Source organism: Vigna unguiculata, chromosome 8 (genome assembly GCF_037176805.1).
Source record: "Vigna unguiculata cultivar grain cowpea cultivar isolate G323 ecotype 2 chromosome 8, ASM3717680v1, whole genome shotgun sequence".
NCBI lineage: Eukaryota > Viridiplantae > Streptophyta > Magnoliopsida > Fabales > Fabaceae > Vigna > Vigna unguiculata.
In genome coordinates, this window is record NC_140799.1 from 38,109,864 (window position 1) to 38,132,489 (window position 22,626).

General features: G+C 27.1%; 2 protein-coding genes across 2 annotated transcripts; both read left to right on the forward strand.

Annotated features, from left to right (window-relative positions):
* Nucleotides 1–613: 613 nt before the first annotated feature.
* Nucleotides 614–4,218, forward strand: LOC114193877 (GDSL esterase/lipase At4g26790-like). The gene is made up of 3 exons (XM_028083846.2): nucleotides 614–1,015; nucleotides 1,504–1,993; nucleotides 3,778–4,218. Exons 1-3 carry the CDS (start codon nucleotides 650–652, stop codon nucleotides 3,969–3,971), a joined length of 1,050 nt encoding a protein of 349 aa, XP_027939647.1. The 5' UTR covers nucleotides 614–649; the 3' UTR covers nucleotides 3,972–4,218.
* Nucleotides 4,219–19,740: 15,522 nt separating this feature from the next.
* On the forward strand, nucleotides 19,741–21,474 carry LOC114193003 (GDSL esterase/lipase At2g04570-like). The gene is made up of 3 exons (XM_028082686.2): nucleotides 19,741–20,174; nucleotides 20,457–20,946; nucleotides 21,058–21,474. The coding sequence occupies exons 1-3, from the start codon at nucleotides 19,788–19,790 to the stop codon at nucleotides 21,252–21,254; spliced, it is 1,074 nt and encodes a 357-aa protein (XP_027938487.1). The 5' UTR covers nucleotides 19,741–19,787; the 3' UTR covers nucleotides 21,255–21,474.
* Nucleotides 21,475–22,626: the final 1,152 nt, after the last annotated feature.

A 22,626-nucleotide genomic window follows, 5' to 3' on the forward strand; every position in this document is an offset into this window, starting at 1 on the left:
TAAATACTATTTTTAAAATTTTAATATAGGTATTATTTATAAGATAATAAAATAAGTTAAACATCAGCATAACCTTTTTAAAATATTCCTTTCGGACTCAATTATAAGTGAAAAGGATAAATTTTAACTAAAATATATAAACAATTTAAGTACTTTCATTCCAAATTAGTTATATTATTCTAAAAATACCGTTCAATTAATTAAAACTTTGTTCTTAATGCCCTTTCTTTACTTTTGATGAAAGACATTTTAGAAATTTTTTTTTGAAAATAATTGAAAAATCGAATGATAATTTAAATAAAAATTGATTAAATTTCGGGTTTACCATAGAATAGATAACAAAAAGTGGCATAGCTTTTTAAGTTTTCAATACATTTAATTAATAATATAACTATATTAAAAAAACGCTACAAAAACAACTATTGCTATCATTATGATACACACAAAGTAATTTAGTGAGTGATAGGCGACACATTAGGTTGGAAAAATTGGGAATAAACCCAGAAACGTGAAAACACATGCAAACCCTCATTAAAATCTGCAACCAAACTTTCTCAGCCAATTAATCACACACATCTAATTTCGAACCACTACTATAAAACCTTCTTCCCCGATAACTTTTCTTCTCCACCACCACCACATTATCATAATGACTCTCACATGCCTGTTACTATTCTTAACCCAAATTCTGGTGGTAAAAAATTCTGAGGCTAGTAACAATGTCCCTGCTGTTATAGTTTTCGGAGACTCCTCTGTGGATTCTGGGAACAACAACGTCATAGCCACTGTTCTGAAGAGCAACTTCAGGCCCTATGGTCGTGACTTCGAAGGTGGTCGTCCTACGGGACGCTTCTGCAACGGTCGTGTCCCTCCAGATTTCATTGCTGAGGCTTTTGGCGTCAAATCAACCATTCCTGCATACTTAGATCCTGCTTATACCATTCAGGATTTCGCCACTGGTGTTTGCTTTGCCTCTGCTGGAACTGGTTACGATAATGCTACTTCTGCTGTTCTAGTAAGTGTGTTTTGGGTTTTTTTTCTTCTTCTTTTGAGTCACCAAACAAAGTAATCTTACCTACTTCTGCAGTTGCCGGATTTCTTTTTAGGAAATAGTTTCTATTCTTTTATCTTTTCATGACTTTAAAGAAGTTGTATAACATAACTGATCTTTTTTACCAGATTTATCAGCTCACACCCCACAAACATATATTAGTAAACACACTTTACTGATATATTATCTTATATATTTAAAAGGGTGTTAGAAAGTGATTCACCAAATATAATATTATTTTGGTGGATCTGCCTCTGTCATCATTAATATTTCTCAATCCTCCCAATGTTTTATTCAATCACTTCAATGTTGTATTTAATCTTTCACTTTAATATCTTGTTGTCTTCTTCTGCCAGTGATACAGTAGGCTGGATGGAGACCATTCAATTTGTATAATTAATAACGCGTTCAGTTTTCTTTTTTTTTTTTTGGTTACATCTTAAATCTTGCAGAACGTGATACCACTGTGGAAGGAACTAGAGTTCTACAAGGAATACCAAGCGAGATTGAGAAGCCATGTTGGTGTAGAAAGAGCGAACGAGATCATAAGCGAAGCCTTGTACTTGATGAGCCTTGGAACCAACGATTTTCTGGAGAACTATTATGTGTTCCCAACCCGAAGGATCCACTACACTGTTTCACAGTATCAAGATTTTCTATTGAGTATTGCAGAGAATTTTGTGCGGGAATTGTACGCACTTGGAGCACGCAAGTTGTCCATAACTGGTCTTGTTCCCGTAGGGTGTCTACCCTTAGAGAGGGCCACAAACATTTTGGGGGACCATGGTTGCAACGAGGAATACAACAACGTTGCTTTGACCTTCAATGCCAAGTTGGAGAATGTGGTAGCAAGGCTTAATAGAGAACTACCGCAGTTTAAAGCACTGTCGGCAAATGCATACTCTGTTTTCAGTGATATCATTGCAAGACCTTCTGCTTATGGTATGTGTTATCTTCTTCTACTCTCACTTTCTCTGGTGTTTTTGTTTTTATCTGCTATGCATGAACACAATGATGGCGACCATGATTATGGTGTTCTGTGCTCTGTGCTTTTTTTTCTTTCTTCCTCGTATTGCATATAACATTTTCCTATAAAAAAAAAAAAAAACAGATACTATAACATTCAATTATACAAAGTAAAAATATAAAATAGTAAATGCATGCAATTAATATACAAAAGAATGCTGTGCCGTGTTTTTATAACCAAAGAAATACATTTATTGATGAATGCAATTAATATTCGATCATACTTTTTTTTATCAGAAAACTATATATGAATATGTATATATATAAAGAATATTAAGATGTTCAAATTCACATATAAAACAACAAATTTATATAAAACTGTGCAACAGAAAGTTAAAATATATTTATATTATGAAAAGTACAAATATGGGAATGTTCTTCTTCTCTTTTAATTTTTAAATGGGATGACTATGTCTCCTTCTTCAAATACAGTTTTACTAGTTTTTCAAGTGTCTTATTAATAATATATTTTATTAGGTATTTTAACTATTTCAAAAATTTCTGCATTAATATGTTTTTTTTTTAATTTTAATGTAATAAATATATTTTAACGATTTTTTTATTTAAAGGTTCACATATATTTATTTACATTTTATTAGTTTTTTTAAAATGTTTAAAACGGTGCTTATTACTAATTTTAATATTCTTATTCAACAAATACATTGTAAATATTATATTCTAAAAAAATGTTAAATTTCCATCAGTATAGTCCTTATTTAATGGAAATTAAACATTAGTTATATTAATATAGACGAGTCTATAATGTGATATGCATAATACCAGTTAATATCAACAGTGATAACTTTGGCAATTTTATGCTTAAATATAGCTAATAGTTATTTATATGAAAGTGGTAAAGGAGGTAAAAATGGTAAAATCATTAAAGCATTGAGAATAAAAGAAAAAATAAATAAATTCATTAGCTACTTCATGTAAGAAATGTTATAAATTAATGAGATCGAATCTCTCTTCAATACTTCAGTCACACAGTCAAACAAAATTATAAAAATATCAAGTAAACAGTTGCATCTCAGAGAAATAGAGTGGTTTGTTTTTCTAGTTCATTTGAATTTAATTAGGAAATAGTAGATGTAAGAAAAACATAGCATTTAATTCTGAATTTTAATGGCCACTGAAACCTTGTGTGCTTGCATACACAGTTTTTAGGTATGCTTTCACTTCTTATCATTAATACTAATTTATTGTCACCAGGTCACACTATATATCACCAACCAGAATCAAATTCAGAAAAGGTTTAATTTCGAGTCCAATAATTTCACGCAACACACATATTTGTGTCTGTGATTTACATACATATATAATAAAACTAACTTAGTTCTGCATATTTTTAGCCAACTGCTTAAACGTTTAATGTAGTTGTTTAAATGTCTTTTAATCAATTTAAAGCACTTGTTTTCACATTTCTAGAATAAGAAGTATGAAATGAATATAAATTATGTAAATACTTCGAATCACTGTCACAGATTTAACAGTTGTATCCTAAGTATTATGTAACTTTTATAGGGATGAGTTTAGGGTTTAGGGATGGCCATGGATTTTTGACATTGCAAGTTTAAGCACAATAAAAACACATTTATTGTTGATGAAATTACTAAAACTGAGTTACTCTTTCAGTTCATGTAAATTTCTAGTATCATTTCATTACTTGAAAAGTATTGAAACACATAAATTGATTTCAGGATACGAGGTTGTAGACAAGGCGTGTTGTTCGACAGGAACGTTTGAGATGAGCTACTTGTGCAGTGACAGGAATCCTCTTACATGCACAGATGCTGAAAAGTATGTGTTTTGGGATGCATTTCATCCTACTGAAAAGACAAATCGCATAGTTTCAAACTATTTGATTCCGAAGCTGAAAGCAAACTTTAGATGATCATCATCATCATCACCACGCGTTACTTTACAAGATTGCACAGTCATGCCTAGAGCAGCATCAAAATATACAAATAGCTAGGTTTTCTATTGGGTTCCCATGCATGCATGTTCGACATGTATACGTTTTATGTCTTCTGTTATGGCAAATAAATTAACACCTGATGAATTCTAGTCATGTGTGCACCACTTAGAACCTCGTGTTGTGTTTGGTTTTTTCGCTTTAATTCATTCATGTGTGGCTCTTACGTGATTTTGTGTTGCCAACTTTGATTACCTCGTAAACCAGATCCAACATTGTTCAACAAACTACCTTGTTACCTTGCACCTAAAATGGAAAATACTATATATATATATAGGGAACACAGTAGATGTTCTAAAGCTTGCATTTCCCAATCAAACATGGTCTTAATTAGAATCTAAGTATAGGTATAGCACAACCAACGAAAAGAAATTTCAGAAGAGTTGAACTTTGCATAGGTTGTCCAACCATGAAAATGACAAATATTGAGAGTTAAAAGTTGCGGCGGAGTTAGGTAAAGTAGCATAAAATGGTCATACCTAGAACAAAGAATATTTATGGAACAACTATCTGATTCAGATAGCAACTACTCACTCTCCTTTGATATGTAAATCACTTTACAACTGAAACAATATTCTTTTTATATATCTTGTTGTATTAAATTTAGAGTGTTTAAAAATTTTACTTCCTTAAAAACTTTTATGCAGAAAGTTTTCAGTATAAAGAAAAAACGTTTACTTCTTCAAAAACCCAACTTCAAACATGAATAGTTACAACAAAAAACCTTATGAGTTAATTTTATCCTAACAAAATTCATAGAACATAATTAATAAAATCTCTTTTAGCTCATTTTGTGAACAGTATCTTGTAGGGTCAAATTATAGAATGTAATAAGGTAAAGATATTGTGAATGGAAATGTTAGAAATTAATCATATCAAATTTTAGTGCACATAACATAATAACAAAATAAATAATGATCACATATAACATAAATTATGTTTAAATAGTATTTTTTTTTCTTTAAAACTACATATAACTTATCAAAAGTTGACTTAGTTTATTTTTTAAAAATATTATGAAAAGTATAAGAAAAGTATATTTTTCTAAATTATAAAAAATTATTTTTTATTTACATAACTACTTTTTATACTGTGAAATTTTAAATATAAAAAATATAATATGTTAAATAAAAGTAATGATATAAATATTATTAAAATAACTGTAAAAGTTTTTAAAATCAATATTATAATTAAAATCAATTCTTTGCAAAATATTTTAATTATAAAATTATTTTGTAATAGTATAATTATCATTATAATTTAAATATATGTATCTTATCTATATATGAAGAAAGGAGAGAGAAGAATTTATGTTGTATGTATATGTCGAATATAACTAGTTCTTTTTGAGTAAAAAATATATTTCTACAATGTGATAAAATAAGTGACAAGATAATATGTAATAAACAATATATTACAATTAAATAGTATAATTATCTTATTATAGTATGTTCATGTCATACATGTGCTGAAGAAAAATATGTTAAATGGTCCCCTATCCTGTGAAATAAAACACTATTTTACAAATTGTCAATATATTTAAGTTAGATTCAATTTGGCACATGGAATTGTAATTGAAAATTGAAACTATAATGTCAATTCAAATTATATGGGAATTAGAATTGGTTTAGAATAATAATTTTTATGTTTGAGAAAGAATTAGGAGATACAATTATAATTGATTTGTAGGTGCAGTTAGTAATAAAGGGGTTCACAAAGACAAACTTACATTACACATGAGTAAACAAATTTTGGTTTGAATAAGGTAACTTAATTCATTCCCATAAATTTTTATATTCCTTGAAATGAAAATTTTATATTTTAGATTATATAACTTATAAGATATTTTCTATTTATTCAATTTAGAATGTATAATTCAAAATATATAAACTATATTTTGAATCATTCGAAATGTTTTTTTATTTTACATTTCAAAAATACAATCTAAAATATATTTTTTTATATTTTAAATCATATATTTCATATACAAAAATGGATTGGAGTGCAGGTTGAAGTTTTAAAGGTGCAGGAAGAAATATTCCCAAATAAAACCCAATTTGATATCACGAAGGTCCCATAGTCCAATACAGGTTATAATAGTTTGTGTTCGAAGCCCACGGAAAAGTGAAAAACCCAAAAATATTATGTGGTCGAAAAAGAAAAAAAATATATAGAGATAAAAGAAAATTAAAAATTAAGAATTTTTTTTATGTACTTTCATATTTTCATATTTTCAATCCGCACTCCCATTAATTTTTTATTTTAGATTGAACAATCTAAAATATAAATTTTGTATTTTAGAATGTATAATTTAAAATAGAATTTTTTATATTTAAAAAAGTATAAATGATATTAATAAACAATTCAAAATATAAAAAATTATATTTTAGATTATACACATTAAAATAAATTATTTATTTTTTATTCTAGTGTATAATCTTAAATACTGTATTATAGACTATGCATTCTTGAATAAAAAATTTATAAAAATACAAGTTGAAATTGTGAAGGAATAGGAAAAAATAGACAAAAGTTATTTATACTCTCCTTATACATTCATTCATTTTCTTTATATGTTCAAATATAGTCTATAGCAGTTATGAATTTGCAGAAGAATATTTTTTAGTAAAATATAAAGTTCAAATGTTTTGAATGAAAAAAAAAAATTAGTCTTAGAATCAAGAAGTTAGTTTGTAGTGTAAAAATATTCTCCCTTCGTACGTGTGTATATATATATATATATATATATATATATATATATATATATATATATATATATATATATATATATATATATATATATATATATATATTTATTTATTTATTTATGAGCAAAAGATAAAATAATATAAAAGAGAGTCCTAAGAGTGTTCTAACCCATGTTAAAAAAAAAACTAAAAGTTAAATTTTCAAATTTATTTCATTCTAACTTTGTGTTAAATATTTTAACAGGGGTTAAAATTTGTTATTAAACTTGTTGAGCCGTCTCAGTACTAATTTTTAAGTGCTCCATTAAATTAGACCAGAACCATTTAACAGCTTTAATCCCAAGTTAAAATAATTGATAAAATAAATTATATTATTATCTTAATATTTAATGTGAAATATAAAATAATTAATACTGAAATTATTTTCTATTATCTTTTTAATTAAAGAATGAAAAACTAATAGGCGTATTCTTAGGTTACGTTACAATTTTAATATTCTTTTAATTATTTTGTGTTTTTATTTCATTATATTTTAAAAAACTCTTATTTGAATCTGATTCTGAATTTTACGTGTGTATACGAAACTATAATCTTTATTTATAATATTATTAAAAGTAGTTATTAATTAAAACATTAAAATAACCACATGATTAAGAACCTAATTAAAATTGAATATTTTGTAAAATTTAAAAAATTAAATTCACTTAAAAGAAATTCTAAAATCAAAATCAGAAAGAAAAGTTGACAATAAAAGACCAATTTAATAATGGAATTAATGAGGCATTGGTCTATGTATCATGGCCCAGTTTTCAATGCATTCTCTGATTTGCTCATTGATTCAATTTATGTTTCCCCTCCAAAATAATGTTTTCTTAGAAAGACTCTGATAATTATATTATCTCGGAATTATAAGGATAGTGATGGATTCCTGCAAATATAAATGTTAGATACTATAAATCCATGGGCAACTATATACAGTTGTTCACATTTTCCTGCATATCAATCTCTTCTCTTTTTTTTTTTTTTTTCATTTTTTCATGAGCTAAACTGGTGTAAAAAGCTTGTGCTGTTTTTGAAAATTTTGAATTAAATTTTAAAGATTGTCCTGATTAACTCGTTTAATTTCTAAATAAAAGAAATATATTAAACATTTTGGGGAAATTTATTTGAAAGAGATAAATTTACCACAGGATTGCTTTTTCATGAACGCAACTATTTAGTGAATTCTGATTAGAAAATTCTGCATAATCCCAAGAAGAAAAACGTAGTCCTCCTACTTTAATATTTGAGTCCTATATAAAGTAGCCCTTCAAATCTAAAAATAGGTCAAAACTTTTAACAATATAAATAAAACTTATCTACTAACACTGTAAGACAATTTTTTTTTTGTATAATTTAATTTTCTTCTTTTGTTATGATATTATAAGTACTCACTAGTTTTTGTACATAATGTGAGTGTAATTGTTCACTATTTTAATGTTTTATTTGATGTAAAATACCATAATAGAAAGATATAATCGTATATCATAAATAAATCATATCTTCAAAATCAAATTCAAGAAAAACAAAAGTTACTTCTTAACTTTGATAGGATCCATTATCCATACCTTATATTCAGCTTTGTTCCATAAGAAGATGATAATGAGTTTAAATTAGAGAAATTAAATAACAAAGTTATATCATAAGATGATGAAAGTGTGAAACTATATGATGAAAGTGCATAATAATATGATATTAACAACTTCACAATAAGGAAGAATTTTATCATGTGAAAATTGAAAGTTACTTCTTCATGTTGATAATAAATCACATCGCTTCTCAACAACTTAATACAACAAAATGAATTTGGTCAAATCTTGTCATTAAAGATGTCCTTAAACCTATTTATAAGTATGAGCGATACGATCCCGATCCTATTTAGAAAAGAGTATAAATGTTTTGAATTTGAATTTTCTTGAGGACCGACAAAAATAAATCAAAGAATAACGTAAAATAAGATAGGGATGAAGGATGCCACAAGCTAAGATTGATAAGTCAAGTGCATATTCGCCACAAAGATGTTAATCTTTGATAAGAACCTGAGGCCTGAACCGAAAACAAAGAGAATCATCTCTTTAACGAAATAAAATTTAATATATAACTAAAAGTGTCTACATTAGTTTTTGGTACTTCTATATATGTGCACAAAATTTAAGAAAACATAGAAACTATATAAGAAAGCAAAAAGCCCAAAGGTATAGAAATATAAACTAATTTATAGAAGAAAGCCAAAACCCAAAAGCATAGAACATAAATTATTTTTCCTAAAAACTATTTTCAAATGTGTTCATGATCTTCATACTCTTTAAATTTTCTCCTTCAATGACACATTATAAGCTTCAAGAGACATGTTTTTGATTTTCGACTTGTCATAGATAATTTGAATTGTAAATATTCTTTCTCAAGTTTTTCTTATATTTGTTTAGGAAGTCCTCTATCATATCCTCCTTCTTGAAGAGAATTTGTCCTTAAATTCATACCACTTGAAGTTTAGGAAATAGTTCTCTATCATACCCTCCTTGCTAAAGAGAATTTTTCCTCAAATTTCTCCCACTTGAAGATTCCTTATCAATGAGTAATTGCATTTGTAATCAAAATTTATCTAACTCATGTTGCATTTATAAGTCAATTATATATTGTATTTGTTCCTAATAGTTGACAGGAAGATAACTCTAGGTGGAAGGATGTTATGAATGAGGACAGGAGATCTCCTTGCAAAGGAACGAAACATCGAAATTGTGTTATATTGTTGAGTTGGAAAGAATGTAGTAGGACGTCGATTGTACAATGAAATTTAATACATATGAGGTACACACAAGCATATGAAATATACTATAATGAAACATTTGTTCCCATAGCCAAAATTAGCTTTGTTTGAGTATTTATATCTAATTGTAAATTTTGATTATTCCTTATACCAATTTGTAATGAAAAACATATTCTTACAAGGAAGATTGTATAAAAAAGTTTATATGGAGTTACCAGAAGGACGTGATATTTTGAATATACAATAACAAAAAAGATGTGCAAATTGAAGAAGTCGTCATATGAACTAAAACAATCCACGTGAGCATAGTTTGGTAGATTATTCAAGTCAATGTTTGCTTTTGGATATCAACAAAACGGCCAAGATCATACATTTTTCTAAAGAAAAAGGAAGTAAAGGTTATAACTTTTATTGTCTGTGTTGATGATATGATAATTACAAAAGATGATTTAGAGTAACTTAAGCTGAAAGAATACTTGACAAAAAAATTCAAGATGAAGAATCTTCCATCTTTGAAAAACTTTCTTGGAATTAAAATCTCAAGATCAAAATCATGTATTTGTTTGTTTTATCAATGAAAATTTGCATTGAATTTATTGAAAAAAAAATGAGATGATATCATACAAAATTAGTAAATTCTCCAACCAGAGGAGATTGAAAATGAGTATTAGATAAGATCAAACTCCAACTATTAAGGACAGATATTATACACAAATGAAAACATTGATATATCGTCACACACCATAACATATTTAACTTATACTGAATATGGTTAATTAGTTCATACATAATTTATATATAAAAAAAAAAAAAAACATGAAGGACGTTAGTCACATCTTTTAAAGAAAATTAAAAATGTAAAACATTTATTTACCAACTTGAAAAAAATCATTAAGAAAAAAAATTCCATTAACTACAATTTTAAGATAGAGTTAAAATAAATAAAGATTTGAAAGTACATTTCAATTTTAATTATTCTATGTAATAGTTAATCTAACTATTGTGTAACAAAGTTAACATTTTATTAATTAATTATCTATTAATATTACAAAAGGTTCTGGCTTTTTGTAAAAATAATAGAAAAGAAAAACCAGGTCCAAATCAATTCATGAAAATTAAATTCTCACATGTTTTTTAACGAGAACTAAAACGAAAAAAAAAAAAAAAAGAAGAAAGAAGTTGATAGTTCTACTCCCCTAATCTTGTGTGGTTGGTCAGATCCTATAAGTAAAAGGCAAATGATTTGGTTATGGAATTCATTTTTCTCAAAGAGGGTTTACTGAAAAATATTCACAAATTAAAATATTTCAATATCAATAAAAATAAATGGGTTAATATGTTTTTGTCCCTTAAGTTTCAGTGAAATTTGGAATTAGTCTCCCATCGAAACTTTTGATTAATTTAATTCTTTATCTTTAAGAATACGTCGATTTAGTCATTTCAATCAAAATTTGTTAAATTTATTTGAAGTTTCGTAGGTATTTTATGATAATATTTGAGTTAACATTTAAGCGAAAATGGATCAAACGATGTAAACAATTCAAATACTATCGTGAAATGAGCTTGAAACGTTATATAAACTAACAAAATCTGGTTAAAAGGACTAAATCCATACATTCCTAAAGATGAAGGACTAAATTGATCAAAAGTTTCAAAGAGGGACCAATTCATTCACTGAAACTTGAGGGACAAAAACATATTTAATCCAAAATAAATTTACTAATATAATAGTTTCAATATAATATTAAAGTCTTATATTGTTGAAATCAATATTTTTAAAAATATTTGTTTTTTTAAAACAAAATACTATAGTATAATTCGTTATCAGACACTCCAATTCCCACCTTTTTTTCCTTCAATATCTTATGTTTGAAAATTTGACACTTCCAAATCTGAACTCTATAACCTTATAAAAACCAGGTCCCGTTTTAGTAAATAATTTAGAGTAGGATACTTAGTGCAAAATTTTCTTATTAAGTTAATTTGAGTGTTGGTTTAAAAAAACTAAAAATAAAAAGGAAAATTTATTCAAATTGTTCAAAAGTCAACAACAATCCCTGAAGTGTCCCTTTTATTCGTCGTCCTCTTTGTCTCCCCAAAGGCTTAAACAAAGGCATGGACAAGATTTATGACAACAATAAACATTACACCTTCTACTAGCAGACTAGGGTTCGTACTATTTTCCCATTTAAGTGAAACTACAATTCCACATTTTAAAATGTTACTAACCTTTCCAAAAATTATTCATTACAACTTATAATAAAAAAAGTTAAATATGTTTTTTTCCTTTAACTTTCAGTAAATTTTAAAATTAGTTTATTTCGAAACTTTGGACTAATTTAGTCTTCTATCTTTTAAAATACGTAGATTTAGTCTTTTTAATCAGATTTTCTTAGGTTTATTTGATATTCCGTACACATTTTAGGATTGTATTTGAGTTGTTTATACCGTTTGACACATTTTTGCTTCAATATTAAGTTAAATACTATTATGAAACGTGCTTCAAATGTCAAATAAACTTAACAAAATTTAATTAAAATGACTAAATTTACGTATTTCGAAAGATGAATGACTAAATTGGTCTAAAATTTTGAAATGAATTAATTCTAAAATTCATTAAAAATTAAAAGATAAAAACATATTTAACTCTATAAAAAATTATGGCCGTTTGATTCAGCCGTAATTCCATTATACAGTTTAATTAATTTTTTTTCATAATCTTATTTATCTAGGAAGAATAATCAAATTTTTTAATAATCTTATTTATATAGGAAGCAAAATCATTACATATCAGATACAAATTTATCTTTAAGCCATTTTATCATTTTTATTTGAATAAAAAAAATCTAATTAATGTTTTATTTGGTTGTAATCTTTATCTTTATAATTTAGAATGTGATTTAATATTTAGAATTTGAGTATATTAAAGAAAAAGTGTAATAGGGTATAGTATGAGTCTCTTGCACTATAGATGTCCTTGGTGATTTGGGAGGTGTGGTGCATTTATTGAGTAATGTATACATAAATTGTGTCACCTCCTTTATTGTTGGGTAGCATTTAATTAATACATATAACTTAAGTTGTTCCTTCGACGGTTGCAACCACAACACACCACTCTCTAATTAATGATGTCCTCTCTTCTCTTTTCTATTCCACCTCTTTCGGTGGCAGTTAGTTGGTGCCGGAATCAGTCAAACATATAATATTCTTATATCATTCCTAATGTGTTCAAAAAATTTGAATATGAATTTGTGTTTTAAAACATAAAACAACTGAACATCTTATAAAAGAATTATAAATTCAATGTTTTAAGGTTAAGTTTGAAATAATGTTAATTTTTTTATGTAGGTTGGACTCATTAGTATAATCATTTTAAGAAATTTTGTTCAAAAGATTTATCAATAATATCATAGAGCCAATGGTTAGTGTGTCATATTACCATACCATGATATTATAATAATGTTATCATAGAGATACTTGTGGTTGTGATCGAGAATGTTTACGCTCAAAAGGAAATATATCAATGTTGAAAAAATCCATATAAGAAAAAAAATTACCTAGTCGTTAATGTCTCGAATTTTTGAATTAAAAATGATGTCAATTTTTTATAATTATATTCGTAGTTCTTTGATAATGAATTTCTGATAGTGTAATATTTTTCGAGACACCATCATAATGTTACATATAAAAAAAAAGTATTTGAGATGCTATTTATTTGGAAACTCAAAATTTCTTAATGTAATTTTATCTTTAAAAGATGTTTAATTTAAAAAATATATATTTAAATTATTTTTCACATCAACTTAAGGATTAAATATGTTTCTGGTTTTTTAATTTTTAGTGAAGATTAGAATTAGTCTCTCTTCAAAATTTTGGTCCAATTTAGTTTCACAATTTTAGAAATACATGAATTTAGTCATTTTAACCAAATTTTGTTTAAGTTTATTTGACATTTCAAATTAGTTTCATGATAATTTTTTAGTTAACATCGAAGAAAAAAAGTGTTAAACGGTATAAAGAACTCAAACACTATCATGAAACACGTTGAAAACATCAAATAAAATTAACAAAATTTGATTAAAATGATTAAATCTACACATTTCGAAAGTTAAATGGCTAAATTTGACCAAAATTTTAAAGATGAATTAATTCTAATTTTCACCGAATAAGGGACCAAGATTATATTTAGCCTTCGACTTAAAATTATTGGATCATTACCTTTGAATTAACAAGAAAAAAGCTTTTGTGACCTGAAAAAATTGATGTAAACAATGAAAATTAACAAAGGTTTAGTTAGAAGAATGTGAAAATGGGATGTGGTGCAGGTAGGTGCTAGATACGTTGTTCAGATATACGAAAGGAAGTGCTTTAACTGATTTTATTGGTATCTGCATCCAATGCAATTTATTATTGATGTACGAATTCGGTTTCACATAATCCACCAATCCACAAGATCAATTCATGCAATGGACGTGGGAAACTTAAAATCCAAAAAAGTTTATATAAATTAAAGTCAGATTTAAAGAAAATGAATCAAACGGATGGAGAACGTATTTCAGAATGTCTCAATTATTAGTCTGTAAGTAAGATGACAATTATTCCATTTTATAAAAAATATTTAAATTGTCACTATACGAATATGAATACGAGAAACTTATAATTTTTTAAACCAAGTATGGCACAACAAGAAATATGTATATATAGATCGTCATAGTTTTAAATATTAAAACACGCTTAATTTATTTGACATTTATTTTAGAATATATGTAACTACAATATTTTTATTATTGTTTGATATTGACAAAAAAAAATCTTTTGACATTAAAATTTTAATAATATGCTTTATTTTTTTAAATAATATTTGTAATAAATATTTAGATGCCACCAATATAAGAGGTTTCAAATTATACACAATTGTTCAATAAGCATATTAGATAACTAAACATAATTATGTAAGATTTTTATTTAAGGGAGGAACTTCTAATTCTACGTTAAGTCTTAATTACAATTTCATCATTACTTAGCATATCATGAATTGAATTAGTTTCTTTCTTGAAATGGTTTTGACTATGAATATCAAGATCTTTTACTCAAACTTATAAGAAAAAAATGTCATAAGCAAATCTTAAGATTGGTTGGTTGTGGGTAATATAAATTATCAGGGGCAAAGCTTCAGCTTATGATATTTTACAGGAGTTGAACTACAACAAGGATAGAACTTTGAGTTTTATGATTCGACCGACCACTGTCGCAGAGTTAGAATGCCACCAATGTAGTTTGACTATTGATTATATACGCGTGCATTATTTATAGGTTAAAATATTTTATTGGTTAATGTTTTTTATTAAAATTTTAAATACATTTCTAAATTTTTTTATTTTTAATTAGATTTATATTTTTTTATTGAAAATGTGTAATAATTAGGTTCATTCCGTTAGTATAGATTAACAACGTTAATTACATGTCACATGTCAATTCCATATTTTTTTGATTATTTTATTATATCTTTGAATTTTTTAAATTTTTTATTTTTTTTGAAAATTATTTATGTTATGTGTCATGTCAGTATTGTATCAGTATGATAAAATTTGTTCTACACATTAAACACAAATAACAACAATTGACAAACAGTACTGTGTCAGTATGATAAAATTTGTTCTACACATTAAACACAAATAACAACAATTGACAAAGAGAGAATCACAATAAAGACATTCATCAATTGTTGTTATTATGATTCCAAAATTAATCCAGAGATATAAAATATATACCTCAATTTATACATTTAACCTGCAAAAACTTCAATGTAATCGAAGTAACTAACATGATTTTAATGTAAATAAAATAGAGATTTAGACAATCAACCTCAATGTAAAACACAAATGCAATCGAACAAAACTGTTCTTTATGAGAAATTACATACAAAAAATGAAGAAAGAAATTGTTTTAATCACCAATGGAGCCTCCACCACACCTAGGATCGTCGTCGATAAGAGAAAAGTCATATACTTAAGTTTTTAGAAAAAAATAAGTGAACAATATAAGTTGCACCTAGCATTTTTAAAACTCTACGTCACTCTTTGTAGTCAAACATAAATATGATCCTAAGACATCTTATGTCATATGTAAAAAAGTTTTTCTTATTTACAAAAATATCACCACACATTTTTAATATTTGAATTTTTATAGTGAAATATAAATTATGTGACATAATTAATCTGATTTCTACCTATGTCAATGATATTAACAATATCTAGCAACATGTCAACCAAAACCAACATCGTGAAAATCCTCCAAGCGATAATGAGGTATGAGACCACAAGTTCAACTTTTCCAAAGTGATGATATGTTTAATCCAATTTAGGATGACTTCAACAAACATTTAAAAATTTAAAATGGTTGTGAAGGTTTGGAAAGAGTTTTTTAATAAATTAATGAGCTTGAACAAAACTTTGATAATTTACAGTAGGTCTTTTTTTATATATATAAACATGACTTTTTTTTCTTCTTATTTTGAATTTGAATAATTGTAATTTAAATTATGTTTGCACATTATCTTCAGTTTTTAGCTTGAATAACTCTAATGTACTACTTCTCAACACTATTGTAATTCTTATTTGGAAATGTTAATGTATAATATACATAAATTCTTATATGGAAAATTACTTTTACGTAATTAAATTAAATGTTATATTTACATGAATTTAAGTTTATTTTATTATTTAAGTATTCAAGATAAAATTAATTAATTTAAATTTTGGAACCTTACAAAACAAATTATTTTTATTTGTCGTTCTGCGCTATACTTTTTATTTGCTAATGTTTGATAATGATTTATTTAATTTTAATTTGAAATTTATTTTAATTTTAAGTTATATTTTGAAAAAACAATTTTTTACATCAAGTTGCTTTACAAAATTAGGAACAATGACAAGTATAAAATAATTAACGGTGTAACAAAACGTAAGTGATGAATATCTATACATAATTGATAGTTTAACCCAGCGTAAGTGATAAGTATTTTATTATTTTAAATATCCTCTATGGTAACAAATTTCCTTGTTTTTCACCACAATATTTCTTCATTCTCCATACTTAGATTTTAAAGCTAAATACTAGAGATATTTTGATTTTGTATCTCCATTTTCCCAAAAATAGTTGATTAAAAAATATGATGTTTTTAAACCTTGAGGTCTCCTTGATCTTTGGGGCAACACACCCTATCCCAACTCACTCAATGATTTTTACTTTGATCTTCACTACCCTCAATAAGAAGTTACTTCATATATTCCTCATGTCACACTTTTTAATATCTTGGAAAATGATAGCAAAATAATGGTAAGAAAGTCAACACCTAGTTTTATAGCATTAATTTTTTAGCAAAGGATAATATTTTTTGTTTAACATGAATATTTTCTTATGAAATTTGTGAACAATAAGCTTTTAAATGTCTTCACTTTACCCCTACTAGAATGACTAAGGAAATTGAGTGCAAAAGAGAAAATGGTATGGTTTAACACATTAAAACATGTCTAAATTTAGTCCATTTTTTATATATGTTTTCACTTATGTTAATTTTTTTCATGTAAAATATAATTTAAAATTGGAGAATGCTAACCGGTGTCTAGACACCGGTTAAGGAATAATTAATACGTATTGGTTTCATTATTTTTGTATTTAAAGCTGGAATAATTAAATACATTAATTAAAATAATATAAATATATATAATAGATTTTATAAAGATAAAGTACTCTTTTAAATTTTTAGATAATAACTTTGTGATAGAAAAGTTTATGAAGATGCAAATTTGAATCAAGTGTTTCACTTGAAAGTTTAGGTAATTAAATTTTTTATATTACTAATTTTATGTATTTATAATTAATAATTTCAGATATTAAAATATGGTGTGTTTCTTTAATACACGGAGATATTGTTAAGCTAATAGGAATGTTGTAAATAAAAGAAATTCAATGAAGTATCAAATTGATACCTTAATTTTTTTTTTTTTGTAAACCTTTTAGATGTTAAACACTATTTTTTTTTTATTTGTCTGTTAATTTAAACTTTCTCCTGTTTAATTATATTTAATTTTTAACAACATTAAATTATTGTCATGTTTAAGATTGATAGGTGATTATTCATTTTAAAACCAAATCCATTGATATATTATAATTATGGTTAATAAAGATGTTTCAAAAGATTAAATGAGACACTAAATGTAAAAAATGTCCCAAACATAAATCTTCATTCTACATGCTCTACATCGAAATTAAAGTTCTTATCCCCTTAATCCTCGTCTAGAAAGAGATGATCCCTTATTTCCTATTCCTCAATTGGGAAAGTTTGTTTTGATATATTGAGTAAATTTTTTTATCTTTTAGGAATCAAGACTAAATGAATTCTAAATACATATTTTTTTAAGAAAATAATTTGTTGACTACTAAATTTTGACAACTTTTTTTTACAACTTTAGGTGACATTTTCTTCTAAATGATTATCCATTTCTCCATTTTCTCATCCTCAATATTCCAAAACCACTTAAAAGATGATGACACATCATGTTGTAAGAGAAAATTGTCAAAATTTAGTAATCAAAATATTATTATCCATTTTTTTAATCCTTTAACCATCCTTTAAAAATTAAATTGTGACATTTTTATTCAAATTCTAAAGCAAATTACATGGTGATTATTTTAATGATATTGTCCTAAAGGGCACGTGGTCGGAAAAAAGTTGGTATTTCATTTTTATTTTTAATGTTTATAAAATACTATTTATTTTCTCTTACTCTTTATTTTGTTAGAATTTTCTATTTTCGATACATCTAATAAGTCTCGTATCACTCAAGTGTCGAGACTAAACACAATTTAAATACTATTTTTTTCTTTCACTCATTAAAATATTTTTTAATATTTCAATATATTAAAATTTTATGTTCCAAAAGGAACGATTCATTAGATCAAGTCGGAACATTCACTAATTTAATATAAACAAAATTTTACTTTCAGAATTTCTTATATAAATTCTTGAAATAGAAACACATAAAATAAATAATCGATTTATAATTATTCAAAATCATTTTTCTTTTTTAAATTTAAACCAGCATTGACTCAACCAAAAAAATGTTGAATGCTGTTGTCTAATCAATTACGGTTTCCAACAACTTAACATACCCCAGCACGGGGATTGAGGTAGGAGATTGAACGTTGACGCGTCTTTTTTTTTTTTTTCTTTTTTTCTTTATATAAATTTATGATATAATGTGATATATAATATATGTTATTCTGGTATTAAGATAGTTATTTTTTTATTTGAGCTATTTGATTCTATATATAACAATATTAGCTTTCATTTATTTTTTTAATTTATAAATATTCTTACAATTTTTTCATTCTAAAAGTAATGACATTCCTCCTCTTTTAGATAAATACTTTATTTACTGTAATGGATAATTTATTTCTTTTCCTTTTATAACAAAACATTCAAGTAATTTATTTTTGAATATTTTCAATTAATTTCTATATTGCCTTCAACTTCTCTCATCCTCTTGTTCATTTTACTCCCTCTTCTTTCTATGTATTTTGTTTCTAAATTTTCAAAATGTCACAAATTTTATAATTTCATCGTATCTTTTAACAAATTCCAAATACATTATTTTCTAATACTCATGTTTGGAAGTTCAAGAAAACATATAGAAGTGTCGTATGTAAAAACATAAAAAATGTCCCATCTTAGAGCCATAAAACTTATTACTAGCAACAATAAAAAATTATCATTATACCAACAACACTTATTTTAATGTCTACTTAATAACTGTTCATGCTTTTAGCTTCTCTTCTCTTCTCTTCCTAAAATATACATTTATTAATGTTTACTAGGGAAAATAAAGTTATTGATATTTTTACATTTTACTTTATGGAAACAAAATAAACAAAATGAAGTGATTATTTTTATAATCATTCACATAAAAACACTAACTACGTTTTTTTTTTTAAAAAAAAGAAAGAAATCCAAATTTAAAGAGAATTACGACTCTAAAAATCCATGAATGCTCGTCCCATCCAGAGAACTGTGTTCTTGTCTAAGCAATAATGGTTCCCAACAACTTCTTCACCCAAACACCAAAAGATCAAACTTCCATTAATAATCCTAACCAATATTTATTTTATCACAACTTCACTTCCTACCATACTCCAAAGTCACCCTACTCAACACACATAATGGAAGGCCATGGAAGAAGAATAACAACACTACTATGCTTCCACATTGTGCTTCTTCATTTACTCTCCCTGGTGGGAGAGACTGTTGCCAAGGTGCCGGCGGTGATAGTCTTCGGCGACTCGTCTGTCGATGCCGGCAACAACAACTACATCCCCACCATTGCAAGGAGCAATTTCCAACCATATGGCCGTGACTTTGAAGGTGGAAAAGCCACTGGCAGGTTTTGCAACGGAAAAATACCAACGGATTTTATTTCTGAGGCTTTTGGCCTCAAAACTTATGTGCCAGCGTACTTGGATCCCAAATATAATATTTCAGATTTTGCAAGTGGGGTCACTTTTGCTTCTGCTGCAACTGGTTATGATAATGCAACTTCAGATGTTCTGGTAATTCATGTCTCTTTCAACCTATATATAGTGCAAGTGCTTTCAAAGCTCTTTTTTCTTTTTCTCTTTCTTTCTTTCTTTCTAGGCTGTTGATGGTTTTTTCAAATTTTCTATAATGATTTTAGGACACCCCATTTTCCTTTATCTTATTCTTGGTATCTTTTTCATGTCATGTCTGGCCTTTAATTCTGTTTTATGAGCGAGGGGTTTTATGTTTGAATAATCAATTTATCAATATACGCATGTTTTGTTTGATATGGAAGAAATGAATATTGGTTGCAGTCTGTGATACCATTATGGAAGCAATTAGAGTACTACAAGGGATACCAAAAGAATTTGAGTGCATATCTTGGTGAAAGCAAGGCAAAAGAGACCATAACTGATGCATTACACCTTACAAGTCTTGGCACAAACGACTTCCTTGAAAACTACTACACCATGCCTGGTAGAGCATCCCAATTCACACCCCAACAGTACCAAGTTTTTCTTGCTGGAATAGCTGAGAACTTCATAAGGAGCCTCTATGAACTTGGTGCTAGGAAGATATCCCTAGGAGGGTTACCTCCCATGGGATGCTTGCCACTAGAAAGAACCACAAACATTGCTGGTGGGAATGATTGTGTTGCCAGATTCAATAACATAGCATTGGAGTTCAATGATAGGCTCAAGAATTTGACCATTAAGCTCAACCAAGAGCTTCCTGGAATCAAATTGGTGTTTTCAAATCCGTATTACATCATGTTGAACATCATAAAAAAGCCTGAACTTTACGGTATGTTGTCACCCCCAGAATCATGCATCTTAAAAGTCATACCTATAACAATATGTTATATATAATAACTATGATGCACAATAATTCATTCTATTTTTTTTTTCTCTGCAGGATTTCAGTCGACCTCAGTGGCATGTTGTGCCACTGGAATGTTCGAGATGGGTTACGCATGCAGCAGGGGCCAGATGTTCAGCTGCACAGATGCTTCCAAATATGTGTTTTGGGACTCTTTCCATCCAACTGAGAAGACAAATAGTATTGTTGCAAAGTACATGGTGCTGCGTGTTTTATATCAATTTTTACAATAAATAACTTGTACTGGAATTTTATTTAAGTACTGCTACCTCTTCACGTTTGCACATTCGCCATAAACTGCCATTTGGCCTTTCTATGAACGAATGCATGTCGATGTGTACATATACAAGTATGTCAACACAGCACATTCACCATGTAATGTGCTGATAATTAGAAATAAGTCCTTTTGTTTTCGACAATATATAGTATTTATACTTCTCAGGCACTTTACTATATTTGGTGTTCTCTATGTATGTTTTCCTTCACATATATATATCTTGGCCCTATTATGTTATTGGGTCTATAGTTTGTAATATCAATTTACAATGCATGGTTTGGAAAATGTTAAGCCCCCGAAATACAGAATTTCCTGTTCTTTCTTTGGTTGGAATTATGGGCAAAATCAAATACTTATCACATTGCCAAATTCACTTTTGAGAAAGCATCTAAATCTAAAGAAATTCATCCAAACTTGGATTCCCAAATTAACTCTTGGTGGACAACATGGTATCAACTCTTTATTAATTATCAGCATCTTAATTTGACATCATTTCTGGGTCATCTATCGCTTTTGAAAGGTAAATGTTCTTTAAATCATAACTGCGCATGAACAGTTCCTGAAAGTCAGTCACTTGTGATTGTCAAATTTATCATGATATCACACAACTTTTGACTTTTAAGAAAGTACATTAGTACAACCAAACCAAATCATGCAACTAATAAAGCCAATTTTGGCGCTTTCATGACAAAACTAAATAGAAAAGTGCCAGCAAGCAAATACAAAGGTGTCCTAAGAGTCAATATGCCGCATCAAGTTGCTAAAATTGTGAGGGATCATATACATGACTAACAAATCTGGCTCATAATTTGAATCAAGGAATATTTTGGTGTGTAACCCTTGGACTGAACTAAGTAACCTCTCTCTCTCTCTCTGGTGAAAAAAAAAAAGAATGTTGTGATTAGATATGCAAGTGTATTTCATTTATGTATTAATATGTAACATTAACCCAATAAATTTATGTTTCATAAGATGTCTGTTTCTCATTGCCTCAGTTAACAGAATCAATGTCTTGTAAGTTCCTATATAGTTCAGACGTCTATGACTGATACAAACAGAATAATCTCAGTACCTACGTCTGTCAATGGCAGGGAATTATATGCATATGATTTATAGTTTCACCTGCTAAACTATACCAAAATATTCCAAGTATTACAAGGAACAAACATAATATTAGGCCTAAAGGAGGACAAAACACAAAAATGACATACCGAGAGGCAGAATGCAAAGCACGAATTACAAAACAAGCAAATAAATGAAAAGGACAATGAAGAGAATAATGACTAGTAATAAGTCAATTCAATTTTTGGCAGCATATACTTCAAGTA

What these genes read in the sequence shown, in the direction of transcription:
- LOC114193877 (XM_028083846.2), top strand. Translation starts at nt 650, where the DNA reads ATGACTCTCACATGCCTGTTACTATTCTTAACCCAAATTCTGGTGGTA. An exon ending in ATGCTACTTCTGCTGTTCTA is followed by an intron (nt 1,016 to 1,503) that starts GTAAGTGTGTTT and finishes TAAATCTTGCAG; the next exon opens with AACGTGATACCACTGTGGAA. An exon ending in TGCAAGACCTTCTGCTTATG is followed by an intron (nt 1,994 to 3,777) that starts GTATGTGTTATC and finishes AATTGATTTCAG; the next exon opens with GATACGAGGTTGTAGACAAG.
- LOC114193003 (XM_028082686.2), top strand. Translation starts at nt 19,788, where the DNA reads ATGGAAGGCCATGGAAGAAGAATAACAACACTACTATGCTTCCACATT. An exon ending in ATGCAACTTCAGATGTTCTG is followed by an intron (nt 20,175 to 20,456) that starts GTAATTCATGTC and finishes TATTGGTTGCAG; the next exon opens with TCTGTGATACCATTATGGAA. An exon ending in AAAAAAGCCTGAACTTTACG is followed by an intron (nt 20,947 to 21,057) that starts GTATGTTGTCAC and finishes TTTTCTCTGCAG; the next exon opens with GATTTCAGTCGACCTCAGTG.